The sequence below is a fragment of the Fukomys damarensis genome, unplaced genomic scaffold (genome assembly GCF_012274545.1).
Source record: "Fukomys damarensis isolate Sample0158 unplaced genomic scaffold, DMR_v1.0_HiC HiC_scaffold_28, whole genome shotgun sequence".
Classification (NCBI taxonomy): Eukaryota; Metazoa; Chordata; class Mammalia; order Rodentia; family Bathyergidae; genus Fukomys; species Fukomys damarensis.
In genome coordinates this window covers 45,917,052-45,930,603 of record NW_022900940.1, presented here as the reverse complement: position 1 = coordinate 45,930,603, position 13,552 = coordinate 45,917,052, and the positions used below count along the sequence as shown (strand labels likewise).

Here is a 13,552-nt window from a genome sequence, read left to right as displayed (position 1 = left end):
GGTGGGGAAGGAGAAGGAAAATATCAGGGCAATGTCACAACTTAGAGAAGGGAGGGAGAAAGAAATGTTTGAAGAAGTCCAGCTAGAATTATAAATTGTACCCCCTTGACCAGCTGCAAGGAAAGTCAGAATTGCTGTGAATTCTTCTTGGGCAGTATGTATGGAGGCCCCTTGAATGAGCGGTGAGCCATTCTGAATACTTTTCTTGTCTTGGAAAATGTCAGTGAGAAAAATCAACACTGCTTTTTTTGGCCTAAAAACATTATTATCTGACCACTTCTGAGAATGAGCAACTTAGAGGTAGCTTTCTCGTTTTCCATCTTTTACATCCACCTGGTGCTGTCCTGCTCAGGAAGCACTTTCACATCCACCTCCTCATTTCGTCACGGGGATCAGGAATTACCCTAACAAATGATCCTTCCTTTGCCCAGATGCTCACACCGAGTGTGGGCTGTCTCTGATATTCTCTTCGGTCTGCTGATCTCCTGCCTCTATCCCTTTGCCCTTGGCTATCGCTTACGTCCTATAAGCTGTCCCCTGCTTCTTCCTTTGCCCTTCTGTGATCTATTTCTCACTCTGGAGCCAGGATAAGTTTCTTTTTCGTTTTGTTTTTTAACATGAGCCTGGTCCTAGCCCTTGGAATCCTGGAAACCCTCGGATGAATGACTTCTCATTCACAGTAGCGGTCAATGCCATTTCCAGTGAGGAGGCCCTACCTCCACCACTGGCCTCCTTGGGCTCCTGAGACTCTACCCACAGTCCCTCCCCAGGACCCTTGCCCCTGCTCACCTCTGCTTGCTGCCCCCTCCAGAGGTCCACAGGCCCTCCTTGGCTTTTGCAGTCTGGGCATTGATCAGGATGCCTTGCTGGGCCACCTGTGTGTCATGTCTTCTCCCTCTCTCCTCTGCATTCTGTGTTATCGGTGCTCTTATCAGCATCTCAGGTATCAGGTATTTTTTTGTTCATATGTTTATTGTCTGTCTTTTTTACTAGACCGCGGACTCCTTGTCAAAAGAGACATCTATCCTCTCGGTCACAGTACCTGGAACAGGACCTAATGTGTTGCCAAAACCTAACAAATTGTTCGTTGAACGGTTGAATAATTGAGTGACTGAATCCCTGAGTTACAGGCCGAGAAACTGAGCCTAAGGTGGTGAAAACACTTGCCGGAGTCCAGCACTAGGTCTAAACTTTTCACTCCCTCCGGTTAAACCTTCCCCAAGGACCTGCACTTTGGAGTCGAGTCATTCAGTGAGCCGTGGTCCACCAACCAGGAGTAATTGTTCTGTGTACTACGAAACCTCAAGAAGGGATTCTATGGATGGCCCTCAGCCACTGACATCCCCTTCCCTTCATTTTCCCACCCACACCACTGCTTTAGCCCTCCTGCTCCCCCACCTCTGTCCTCCTCCGAGACACCACTGCTGCCGGCACAAACTCTCACACTGGACTGCCGAGACCGGACCAGTCCAAGCCTCTGAGAACTGCATCTTTTCTCCCTTCGTGACTTACCGACTGTGTCAGTCAGGTCAGGTTGTTCGCTAGTGCTGTTCCTGTACTCTCTCTCCTTACTGATTTTCTATCACTGACTGAGAAAGGCATATGAAAGTCTCTAACTGTGATTTTGGATATGTTTCTCCTTGTTCTACTTTTTGTTTCTATGTATATTCTTCTATGTATTTGGAGCTTTGTTAGTAGATGCCCAGACATTGAAGGCTATTAAGTCTTCTTCATGAATTGGCCCCTTTAGCGTTATGAAATGGTCTTCCTTATTTCTGATGACATTCTTTGACCTGATAATACTTTTTGAGACAGTAATATGGCAATTCCACCTTTTAAAAAAAATGTTCATATGGTAAGTCTTTTTATCCCTTTATTTTTAACTTTTGTCTTATAAAGTGCATTTCTTACAGACTGTGTACATTTGGATCCATACCTTTTTAAATATAATCTGAGTCTTTCTACCTTTAATTCAGAGATTAGCCTATTTATAGTTAATGTGACTACTACTATGGACAGGTTTAAATTTGTCATTTTCTAATTGTCATCTTGCTCTTTCTTTTTGTCCCAGTTTATCTTTGTTCCCTTTGATCCTCTTTTTCTGACTTCTTTTGGATTAACCGGTTATACTGCTGTCTCCTTGCTCCGTTGTGTTAAAATACCAATCAGGTGGAGAACTTGGCACCATCACAAGTTGCCTACCCTCTCTGGACCCTTGCTCAGCACGAAATGGAGGTGACAGTTCTGCTTGTTCCATAGGATTGTGCTAAGGGTTAAATGTGGACACTGAGAACAAGGTTTGGCCTGTGGAAAATGCTACAACTCCGAGCTGGTGGTGGTGCTGGTAGTCACCTTGTCACTGTTCACATCCATCTGTCCTTTGAACTTTCCCTAGCCCGCACAGCTTCCAGCTGGGGACCTGCGGCACCCACTTGGTTTCCTCTACCCGGCGAGGAGAAACGCAAGCATCCCAGGAGGAAGCGTGGCTCTCCTCTCCCTGTGACTGCTCCTCCTCTTCCTCCTCTGCTTCCTCCTTCCTCCTCCTTCTTCTTCTTCTTTTCTTCTCTTTTCCGGTCCTGGACCTCGCCCTTGCCAGGTGCAGTAGCACTGAGCTAATCACCAGCCCTGTGACTTCTCTCCTTACAAGACATTTTCATGCAGACTATTTAACAAGGGGGAATAAGTTTGACTATTCTGTTGTGCAACCACAGTTAATAATCACATATCCTCGAAATCTCCATGAGAGTAGCTTTTAAGTCATCCTTACCATAAAAATGATGTAAAGCAATCACACATTAGTGCAATGCAGCCGTTCCACAATGTATATATATTTCACTGCAACTTGTTGTACATTTACATATATCATTTTACTTGTCAGTTAAAAAAAACTTAAAAGATTTTAAAAATCATAGTATAAAAAAGAATTGGTAATAAAACGTGTGCCCTGCCTCACAACCTCTTATAGCACACAGGGACTTTGGGAAGCAAAGCAGCTCCTCCCCTCAGGCTGGCCTCAGTCAGGAGCCGGCTCAGGATTGACCATGATCAGAAGACATTTGCCCGCCTCCTTCATGACTTTCCTCCCTGTGTGCCCCCATTTACCTTGCCAGAATAGATAGCCCCAAGTACAAGGAAATGTTCCTTGTCCTCTGTTTATTGTAGTCCTAGCAAGCTTGCAGTCCAGGCTCCCACCGGCCTTATCAGGCAGCTAGTCTCAAATTACCAAGGACGCGCTTCCCTCCTCTGGACTTAAATACAGCGATATGCAGGCTGCCCTGCTCCTGCTCCTCTCCGCTCAGCAGGCCCGAAGGCCCCACCCTGTCCTTCTTTAATTCTCTCCTGTTTTCTTCATCTTCCATCACCCTACCCAGGCACCCAGCCCTTGCCACGCAGGCTGTGGCAGCCCTCATTCTCCTCCCTGAGCAGGGCAGCAGTAGCAGCAGTGACATTTGGCCCAGGTCCTTTGGAAATGAAACCTCAGCCTCTGGTTTCTGTGCCCTGCTCATCCTACTCCCCTGGACGTGGTACCTGTGGCAGATGGTCCTGGAAAATGCTCCCACCTAGGCATCCTGGAAGAAGGCACGCGTGGAGAGCTTAGGGCTGCCTGAGTGCTGCCTGCCATGGAGTCCAAGGGCGGAGGACACTGAGGCCACGGGGTCTTCCACGACTCAGCCACTTTCGGGGGTTCCTTGGCCCCAGTCTACCTTCCTCTTCCCTTTTTAGCCTTCTGTAGCACACTCTGGCCTCGTACAATTGACATGCCCTCAGCAAATGACAGGGATGACACTAATCCATTGGCATGGGTTCCGTAAAATGCTACGAGAAAGGATACCTGGGAATTGTGATACCAGTAGAATTCAGAGTTGCAAAAGCAGGCAGGTGTACCTCACTTTATTTTCCAGCAGTTGTGCCCAAAAGCTAAATGTAAAGTCTAATAAAGAATTCAAAATAAACCCTTGGCAGAATTGATCTCTTCCCCTCTCCCTCCCCTTGCTCTTGTTCTTGCTCTTGCTCTTTTTCTCTCTCTTCTGTATTGGAGATTGAGCCCATGGCCTTCGCACTAAGCTACATTCCTCTGGCCTTTTTTTTATTGTTTTATTTTGAGACAGAGTCTCACTTCGCTAAGTTGCCGGCGCTGGGCTCGACTTGTGATCTTCCTGCTGCAGCTGCCAGAGTGCCAGGGTTATAGGTTTACTGTGTGCCAGTTGCTATTTGTCTCCATAAACCTTCACAGTAGCCCTGGGATTCTAGATATTTTATTATTCCCGTCTTACAGCTGAGAAAGCAGGCGCAGGGCCGCTAAGTCAAAGGACAGTCAGTGACGGGACCACAATTCCCACTCTGGTGTTTACCAGTAGGACAAACTGCTGCCCGCTACTCTGGAATGCTGGTTTATGTGCTGCTGATCCGGAATGCCGTGTACCCCGAGAGCTCCCAAGAGAGAGCCACGGGCACTCCTGCCTGGCCAGATGGATCGGTCTGTAGGGAGAGGAGCTGGCAGGGGCACCTGTGTGTCTGCCATCGCAGACCACCCATCTGCTCCAGGTGCTGTGCATTCTGTGCGAGGAGACAAAGAGCCGGAGCCAGCTAGACAGAAACCGTTGCCCGCAGCCCGTGGTCCTTCTTGGTTTGGACACCTGCTGACAAGTGTCATGGGAGTAATGCATTCTGGGAAAGCCCCACCCTCACCCAAACCACCTGACACTTTCTAAGGAGAGTTGTGCTTTTCTCTCTCATCCCAGCTTTCCTTTCAGAAGCCTTTAACCAGAAATTCCCTCTGTTCAATTAGAGTAGCGGTTCATTTTTAAAACTTTTTTCAGTTTATTTTCAACTGATGCATGAAAACATAAATATTGTACATATGTATGGGGTACCATGTGCTGTTTTGATGTATGTACACATTGTATAATGTTTAAAGCAGGGTAAACACAGCTATCTCCTCAGACAGTTATCACTTCTTTATGACGAGGCATTGATGGTTTCTTTAAAATCCTTTCTTCGAGCTTTCTGAAGTGTACAGCCTAGAATTGTTATCTGCAGTCTCCCACAGCAGTAGCACACTGGGGCTTCTTGTTCTGTGCTTTGATAACCCTGGTGAACCTCTCCCTCCCCTGCCCCTCGTGTCCTTATTCCAGTGAATGTACCTGTTTGCCAGCTGGAGTGGGGGAGGCCGGTATGGTGGAGACTGCTGCAGAATCCCAGGGCTCTGCATTCAAATTCTGCTCAGATCGCTCAGCAGCTGTGGAGCCCTGCAAAAGTCCCTCAATGTTCTCAGGACCCGATCCCTCAACTGTGAAGGAATAATTATAACAATACAGTTAATAGTAACTACTTACTTTCTGCCAGACATTATTCTAAACACTTTATATTTCTACTCCAATCTTCACAACCCTTGAATGAGGTACTATTATTATTATATTTAATATATACAACACAATATTATTTTTATTATTATCATTATTGGAATTTTTTTTTTTTTTATTTTTTGTTTTGTTTTTTTTTTGGTACCGGGGATTGAACTCGGGTCCTTGCGCTTGGAAGGCAGGCCACCGAACCGCTAAGCTAAATCCCCGGCCCGCATATTGGAATATTATTATCCCTATCATATAGATGAAAAAACTGAGGGACAATGAATTTGGTGGGTGCTGGATGGCATATTTTAATGCAATGTTTTAAAATCTCATCAAAGTATTTAGAGAGATCACTCCAGTTTCTCAAAAGCATGACACTCAAAGCCAACTGTAGTAGCACAAGAATCTACCAACAACTTACCACGTATCAGGAGCTGAGAAGAATTCAGAAGAGAAAACAAGGTTCTGAGCCAGGAATTTAGAAAGAAGTACCAGGGTTCCTGCCCTCTAGGAGCTCATAGTCCGAGAGGAACAATGAATATGAAAACAAATAAATCATGGCCGTGGGACAGTTGTCAGGGCTGGATTGTCTGACAGCCCAGGAGGAGACAGCTTCCAGCAGAGGGCGTGACCCGGAGAAGAACTGAGCTCTCAGTGGGAGCAGGCATTCGGGGAACAGGGGCAGCACAGAGTTACAGAGCCTGCTGAGGTTGCAGGGGTGGAAAATGAGGAGTGTGAGGCCAAATCAAGACGCTGGGTTTAGCTGGGTGTGGTGGCGCACACCTGTAATCCCAGCACTCGGGAGGCTGAGGTAGGAGCATTGCCGCAAGTTCAAGGCCAGCCAGGACTACATAGTGAGGCCCTATCTCAAAAAAAGAAAAAAAGAAAAAGATTCTGGGCTCATCCCTCTATGCTGAGGTTCCCCAGGCGTATCCTTACACTGGCATTACCTGAGATCCTTTTGCAGGCAAGCACAGGATAAATAATTACCATTTTAATGTGTGTATTATAATGAGTCTCTCAAGCCTATAGTGTAAAGTTTCCTTTCAAAATGCATTTATTCACTTAAGGTAAACCAATTTAAAGAAAAATACCAAGTGAATCATGAACCAAGTGGGCAGGTGTGGGACTGATCACAAACATGGAAGGTGAGAGGCCGGGCTTTGGGCCTCCCTGTGAGCAGGGGAGAACCACCTCACTTCCACAGGGAAAGGCCATGAGAGGGTGTGCGGGTGGTGGGATCTTCCTTGTGGAATGATGGGAGTCATTCCTGTGAGCCAGAAACTGGTTCACTGGTTCATCTCCAGTTGTCTATGGAAGCAAAAATTGTAGGCAGGGACTGGAATGTTGGAGTGGGGAAAGGGAAAAACTGAGCAGAGGAGGAACTTTGCTGGCAGTAAAAATCAGTTATCCATGATCACTGGGAAATAAGGAGGAAGCCAAAGAACACAGGAGGACTCCGGGTTTACTGGTTGAGGTCTTGAGTAGTCTTTGCCTACCAGCCATTCTTTGGTTTTTTTGTTTTGTTTTATTTTTGTTTTTGATTTTTGGTTTTGAGACAGGCTCTCACTACGTAGTTGAGACTGACCTGGAACTCACTATGTAGCCCAGGCTGGTCTCAAACTCATAGCGATCCTCCTGCCTCAGCCTCCCAAGTGCTGAGATTACAGGCATGCGCCACCACACCCAGCCCTACCAGCCATTCTTAAGAGCCCCTAAACTATGTCAAACAGGAAAAATTTCACGAGGGTACATTCCTCATTCTGTTCCAAAGCGGAAGTTCTGTCTGCTTTGAGGTGAAGTGAACACTTAGAAGTTGTCCACTTGGTTTATGTATTAGCCAAGCCCAGGTTTGGAGCTTGAGAACTTGAAGATACTTGAGTGTCACGAGATCCCCAGGCTCAGTAGAGTCTGAAAGCGGCCAGTCCCCCTTTCTCGATGATTAAGGTCAGCCAGCGTATTGCAGCCCCCTCAGCCATGATGGACAAAATAATACCTGAAGGAAATAGTAACATGGATCTTCAAAGCCCAGATTGCTTTGAGCCACTGTAGATCTCTGTAGTTTTTAGCTCCCTTATTTCATGTTTCTGTATAAAGATGAAATCCCATCATTTGGAGAAAGGAAGAAGGAGGAGGGACGGTGTCCTGGGTTAATTGCTCTGCATTTGCCAGGATTACAGCAAAGTGAGAAAAGGGAAGGTTTTCCTGAATAAAACTTGACAAGAGGCGAAAAAGTTGGAGTTGCGAGACTTTACACTTTCTCTCTCAGGAGTTGCGCAACCTAAAATACTTTGATCACATAAGCACACAAAGCTGCCAAGTGGTCCATCTTCCGGGGTGCCTCCTGGAGTCGGCTAAGGGTGGACCGCAGTTGCTCCTTGCCGTGGTCTGTGCCCACTGCCTTGTGCGCTCTTATGGACTCCCACGTCGGCACTGGCCCTTGAGCCTGTGTATCTCCTGGGCGTGGGCCAGGCTTCTGGGAAAGTGTAGCCTGTACTCGCTCGAGCATTAATGCAGCCCTTGTCTTTCTCTTTCCCTCAGGTATTTATGGGCCATCGGTAAAAATGTCTGGAAGAGGTGGAAGAAAAGGTTTTTTGTATTGGTGCAGGTAACTCTTCAACTCTAATATCAGTCTTAGGGGCCATCAGTGTTAACAGTGCAGTAGTATGAATGATACTTGTTAATTAAGGTGTGGCTTATATACTGCATACAGAAAAAGCATTCAGCTCAAGGTGTTTTTCCAGATTCTATGTCTGGGTAACCACCATTCAAGGGAAGATACAGAAAGCAGAGGGCTCCCCATTGCTCTTTTTACTATTTTTGTGTCACTTTAACATTTGAAAAAAATTAGTTCATACTTACTCTTTTTAATTCTAATAATACAGAGACGTGAGAGATACCTGGGAGAGAGTAGACCCCATCTATGCCCAGGTCCTTGCCAGGGATGCCGGACCCCAAGAGGGAGCAAATGCGTAACTGTTAGTCACTAGGGGCATTAATATTGTCTTAAAATAATTTGGTATCTCTAAGAGCACTGAAGTAGTCATGTCAAAACTTAGTTGGCATTTGCATCTATTTTATTATTTAATATATATTTGATTTTGAGTTACCTGTGGTGGACAGTCTACTCTTTTGATGCCCGGGGCTTCCGCAAGTCTTAAGCAACCTCCTATAACTATGCATGACAGAGTATTTCTTTTCAGAGAGATTATTTTATAAACCAAATACTCCCTGTTACACTGCAGCTTGCTTTTCTCACACTAGTTTTTATAAACGTTTTTCCACATTTATACCATAGCTCTTGCTCCAATTTTTGGCAAGTTTTCCATTTTTATGGGACTTGCGGACTCCTCCAGTCTGGGCTACTGTTAGCAGTGGTCCAGGGGACATCTGTGTATGCATATTCTATAGATTCAGATATTTATATCAATTAATGATGCATTAGTAATATATAAATAATATGCTGAATTTCTTGAGTGTTTCTAAAAAATAATTTCCTAGAAATAGCAGTACATGTACTTGAAAAGTAATATATGGTTTGTTTTTGTCCATCAAGATTTACATCAAGTTTACAAACGTGCCATTGCCTCTTTCCAATTTGCAAGTTCTGTCCCCGTATTTACACCTTAATTCAATTTGTAAATCTTTAATTTATACTGTACTCCGAAAGATGTCATGAAATGTCACCTTATAATTCAGTAACAAATGGTGCTTATTGGGCACTAGTATTTAGAGTACTACAAATTCTGAAATCTCACTATGAAGCAGCTCCCTTTTAGGTCTAAATGACCTAGAAAATCCCACCAATCCTGAGCTTTCAAGACAACAGCCTCTGTAGAGCCCTCAAATCACTGCTGCTGTGCTGAGGCAAAATGCAACTGTCTCTCTATAAAGGAAGCCTCCGCTTCCATCACTGCTATAAGGTACAGCAGGGCCTCACAGCGATTACTCACAGGGACAGTCTTGGAGTGATCCAGGCCCTTCAAAATCATCTGTGGCCAAACAGTGGAAGACATCCATCCGAGAGATCTTGCCCCTCCTGTCGACTGACCAGTGCTTACTACACACTGCGTTATGCAGGGCATGGGAGCAGATGTAGAGGGCTATGAGGTCTCGCCTCTCACTTCCGGAATGGTACATGGTGCAGCTCTTTATATACAAACAGCAGAATCAACTAATTGAGGCTTCAAAAGGAAAAAGAAATTAGTGTACTGGAAGGCTCAGAGATGGCGCACAGGATTGTTGAAAAGGCTGAATGATGCACCTTTGTTAAGGACAGAGCCTAGCATCGCTCTGGAAATCCTGGTTTTCCATAGGACGAGATGGCTCTGATCATTTTCTGTCGAGCATCGCATTCAGAGAGTGAGTTGAATTGACCCAGCATCGCCACACACCCAACCTTCAGCAAGGGCACAGCAAGGGCAAGCTGCCCCTGGGCCGACAGCCCCACTGGGCTGGCTGTCTCTCTCCGGCACAAACTCAGGACGCCATTCCCACAGGAGAAATGGACTCTGGACCCCACCAGTGTCATCACCGTTCCCACTTAAAGCGGGCAATCTGTGTCCCAGCAAAGTTGTCTCAACTGCCCAGGATCACATGGCTACAAAGTAGTGGATCAGAAAATCTGGTCCAGCTCTGTATAGCTACAAAAGCTGTGCTGCCTCTGGCCTTCGTGAAAACACCAATTAGGAGTCTGGGATGTGAACGCCATGACCCTTTATTCTTAGCCACATCACAGTGCAAGTGGCCCTCTTTCCCCTGGAAGTGTATACTTTACGCCATAAAACATGTATTCATCCTTACGTATTGGCTCAGTCAGTTGTGGCTTTGAATAGCTGCCCTACCTACTAGACCCAACTGCACCAAGTCCCTACGTTCTGACAGTGCCACCCACCTCTGTCTCATACTCATCGCCGAAATAGCACATCCCTAAAATAATGTGACTGACGCTTGCCTTCCTAACAAATGCAAAGGCGGGACTCAAGTCTGGTTTGTGCACATTTCTCTTCCTAGCACCAAACACACCACCTCTTTGTGGGATGAATGAATGTGCCGTGATTGAGAGCTCTTCTCTAAGACATACATGTGAATATGGGGAGAGGGCTAATGGCCAGGGTTCCATAAAAATCACAGCTACAAGGACAAAAGCAAAGAAAAAGAATTTAGACAAAACATACTGTCAGTTTGTATATCCATTTGTTTTAGTCCTCCTAAGTGGTAGGAGGACGAGCCGACCCTTCATATCTAATCACTGCACTCTGCTTAGGGACAAGCTTAAAGATATTAGGTAGCTCCTAGGTGTTAAAACAGTAAATCTTAAGCCTAAATGTACATTAAGATACATCTGAAATTCTTCATAAACTCTGTATCTATCGAAGGACAATTTAAATGCTGGTGTGATAATGTACTCCTGTAATCCCAGCACTCTGGGAGCCAGGACAAGAGAGTCACAAGTTCCAGCCCACCCTGGGCAACTTAGTGAGACTCTGTCGAAGAAAAAGGGAGAGAAGGAGGGAGGAAGGGAGGCAGGGAGGCTGGCAGAGGGTGTAGCTCAGGGCAGAGGCCCTAGGTTCAATCCAGAGATAGAGAGACTTAGAGAAATGTACATTTCATTGGAATAGCTTTCACTTAGCGAGGTCTTGTGGAAGCTTAAAAACAAATAAATGTCCCCAAATCTGTGCTCCCACCTTTCAAGCACTCTAGAACAACTAAGGTTCTCTCAAACCTGCCATAAGTAGAATTAGTCAGAGTATTCTCCCTTCCTCTGCTCTCTAATCTAAATTGCCAAATTCTAAATAAAAATGATCCAAATACAACAACTCGTGTCTATTCACCAACTCCAAACCAACCGTTTACCCGCGTGACTTCATCAGTACCAACCAGAAGAGGGCAGCAGGAGACAGCTTCAAGAAGCAAGCCACTAAAATGGAACAGGAGAAAAGAGGCCCAAAAGCGCAGTAGCAGTAAATGCATAAATCTTGCAGTAACACCCTTCTGTTGTGATATTTTTCTGATCTCCATTGAGTATCCAAACCTCTCTGTTTGGCTAACCACATAAGAAACTATATCATCTCTCATGTTGCCAGATGAACTACCAGGTAGAAATTACCAGGGAATGGTTCCTGCAGTTTCTGTGATCATCAGCACGTGGGGAGTTGTGGGAAGTTGTGGAACTGCCCGGGCCATGCTTGCCGTGATCTGCAAATGAAGGGGTAGGCAAATACGCCTTTATTGGATCGTGCCTCCCTCGGAAGCACCTATCAGACTCAGGGGTGCGCGCTGGAGACTGCTCGCGGGGTGCCATGGAATCCAGACCTGTGACCCCGGGCCTGCCTTCAGAGCAGTTACAGTCAAGTAGGCCAGCGCACCAGCTGAGCTGTGCAGTGCTAGGGTGTTGGTGCCAAATGGGAGGAAACCGCTTCCACAGAAAAAGCATAGACGAAGGCATGGAATGTTTGCTCTCTGGATGTTGCACACAGTGTGGAAAGCACAGTGATCACCCAGAACAAAGTGAAATACAAACGGGGGCTCTGAGGCTTAAAGAAACGGTAGATTATCAGAGTGGGGGTGGGACCCCAAGGCCCCCTGCATCTGTCCCTCCGTCGTGGAGCAGGGGCTGTTGCTGGCCGCCCTGCATGCGGCCAAGAATAGTGTGTGTTGTCTCAGGAAACAGTTCTCGGTGGCCTGGCTCCTGTTTCCCTCGGGAACTTGCACTGTAAGGAGCAGATTGTGCACATCACAAGCACTAGAAACTCAAGTGGGGCGGTGGCATTTTCATCGGGAACCAACAGAGGGCAGCAGCAGACAAACCAATCATGGTGAAGTTCTGCAAGGACCCTTCATGGAGCAGGGGACCTTCCAGGCTGGGAGAGTGCCTGAGATGTTTACAGGGCTGAGAACACTGATTGCTGACTGCCATTAAAACCAGCAACAAAAGGCAAACCTCACCAAAGAAGAGACTAAAACTGTTCCCAGCTGGGATCAAAGTTCACTTAGGAAATGCCTCTTTTAATAAAAGGAACTAAGTGGTGAGGGACGTGGCACTTGACGTTTGACATTCTTGATGTCAAATGTGCCCAAGAGCTTAGCCGGAAGCTCGGGAAGGCTTGCTTTCCCACGGGCTCCGTGCAGATATGCCAGACGTAGGACTGCCAAGTGTCCATGCCAGGGCTGGATACACCCTAACGACAGGATTCTGGAGGTGGGCCTGCGGCCTTGGGCACCTACCCTATGCTGGCACAGGCGCCACACATTGGTGCAGTGAGAGCTGCCACTTCGGGCACCAGTGACAATGGCCATGCCGTCGGGGGCTGAGGGTTGTCCGCTGTGACTGGCACCTAGCGATTGAGTGCTCTTTGCTTGTGACAGCATGTCATTCCTGCGCTTGTGTGAGGTGAAGGGGAGGCTTTTCAAAGCCATCCAAAGCACTCATTCCGTGAGGGGTGGGGGCAAAATGATGCTGAGAACAGGTCTGCAAAACATAAACTGCTTTTTAAAGATGCATAACTAAGTGAGAGTCTAGTCTCTAACTGCAAAGCAAAAGGCTTGTGTTGTGTCCACAAGCAAGGCAGCCTCAACCAGAGCCATGGTCATAATGGGCAGAACCTATAACATTGCCGATGTTCAACCACGGCAATGGCAACTGCATGTGTCTTCACGCAGCGATGGTAAGGACAGCAGTAAGGGTGCCAGCTGACCCTAAGGGAGCACTGAGCAAGTGTCGTGGAAAGGTCTGAGTGTGTTCATGTGTGGGCCCAGTCCTCACAGCACGCCTTAGCTTATATCCAATCCGCAGACTACCACAGAGGCCAAAAGCCACACATTTAGAAGGTGGAGAAGTGGACTTGAACTCAGGGGAGAGGATACACGAGGAGGGTGTCTGGGGAGAATGGGCTCTGGAGGGACAGTTTCACAGTGTGCCTTTCCTTCCCAGGTCAGTCAGTACACATTTGCCATGTGTAGTTACCGAGAGAAGAAAGCAGAGCCTCAGGAACTTCTGCAACTGGATGGCTACACTGTGGATTACACGGACCCCCAGCCAGGTACCATCTCTAGGCCCTGGATGCCCAGAACTCTGTGTTTCTTAAATCAGTAGCCAAGTACTAAATGTCAGTGTGCAGATCAATATTAGTAAATATTAGTGCTGGGCACTTAGTGTTGACTGGGTTTCAGAGGCGACCACTTCCGCCAAGACCCTGTCC

General features: G+C 46.7%; 1 protein-coding gene across 25 annotated transcripts in view; it reads left to right on the top strand.

The window, feature by feature from the left end:
- The window catches only part of Cadps (calcium dependent secretion activator), a 418,444-nt gene that overhangs the window by 248,121 nt on the left and 156,771 nt on the right, over positions 1-13,552 (top strand). For all 25 annotated transcript variants that reach the window (XM_019204903.2, XM_033756967.1, XM_019204905.2 and 22 more), the window contains exons 9-10: positions 7,893-7,959; positions 13,285-13,393. In XM_019204903.2, coding sequence (XP_019060448.1) covers positions 7,893-7,959; positions 13,285-13,393 — 176 coding nt within the window. The remainder of the gene's footprint in view (positions 1-7,892; positions 7,960-13,284; positions 13,394-13,552) is intronic.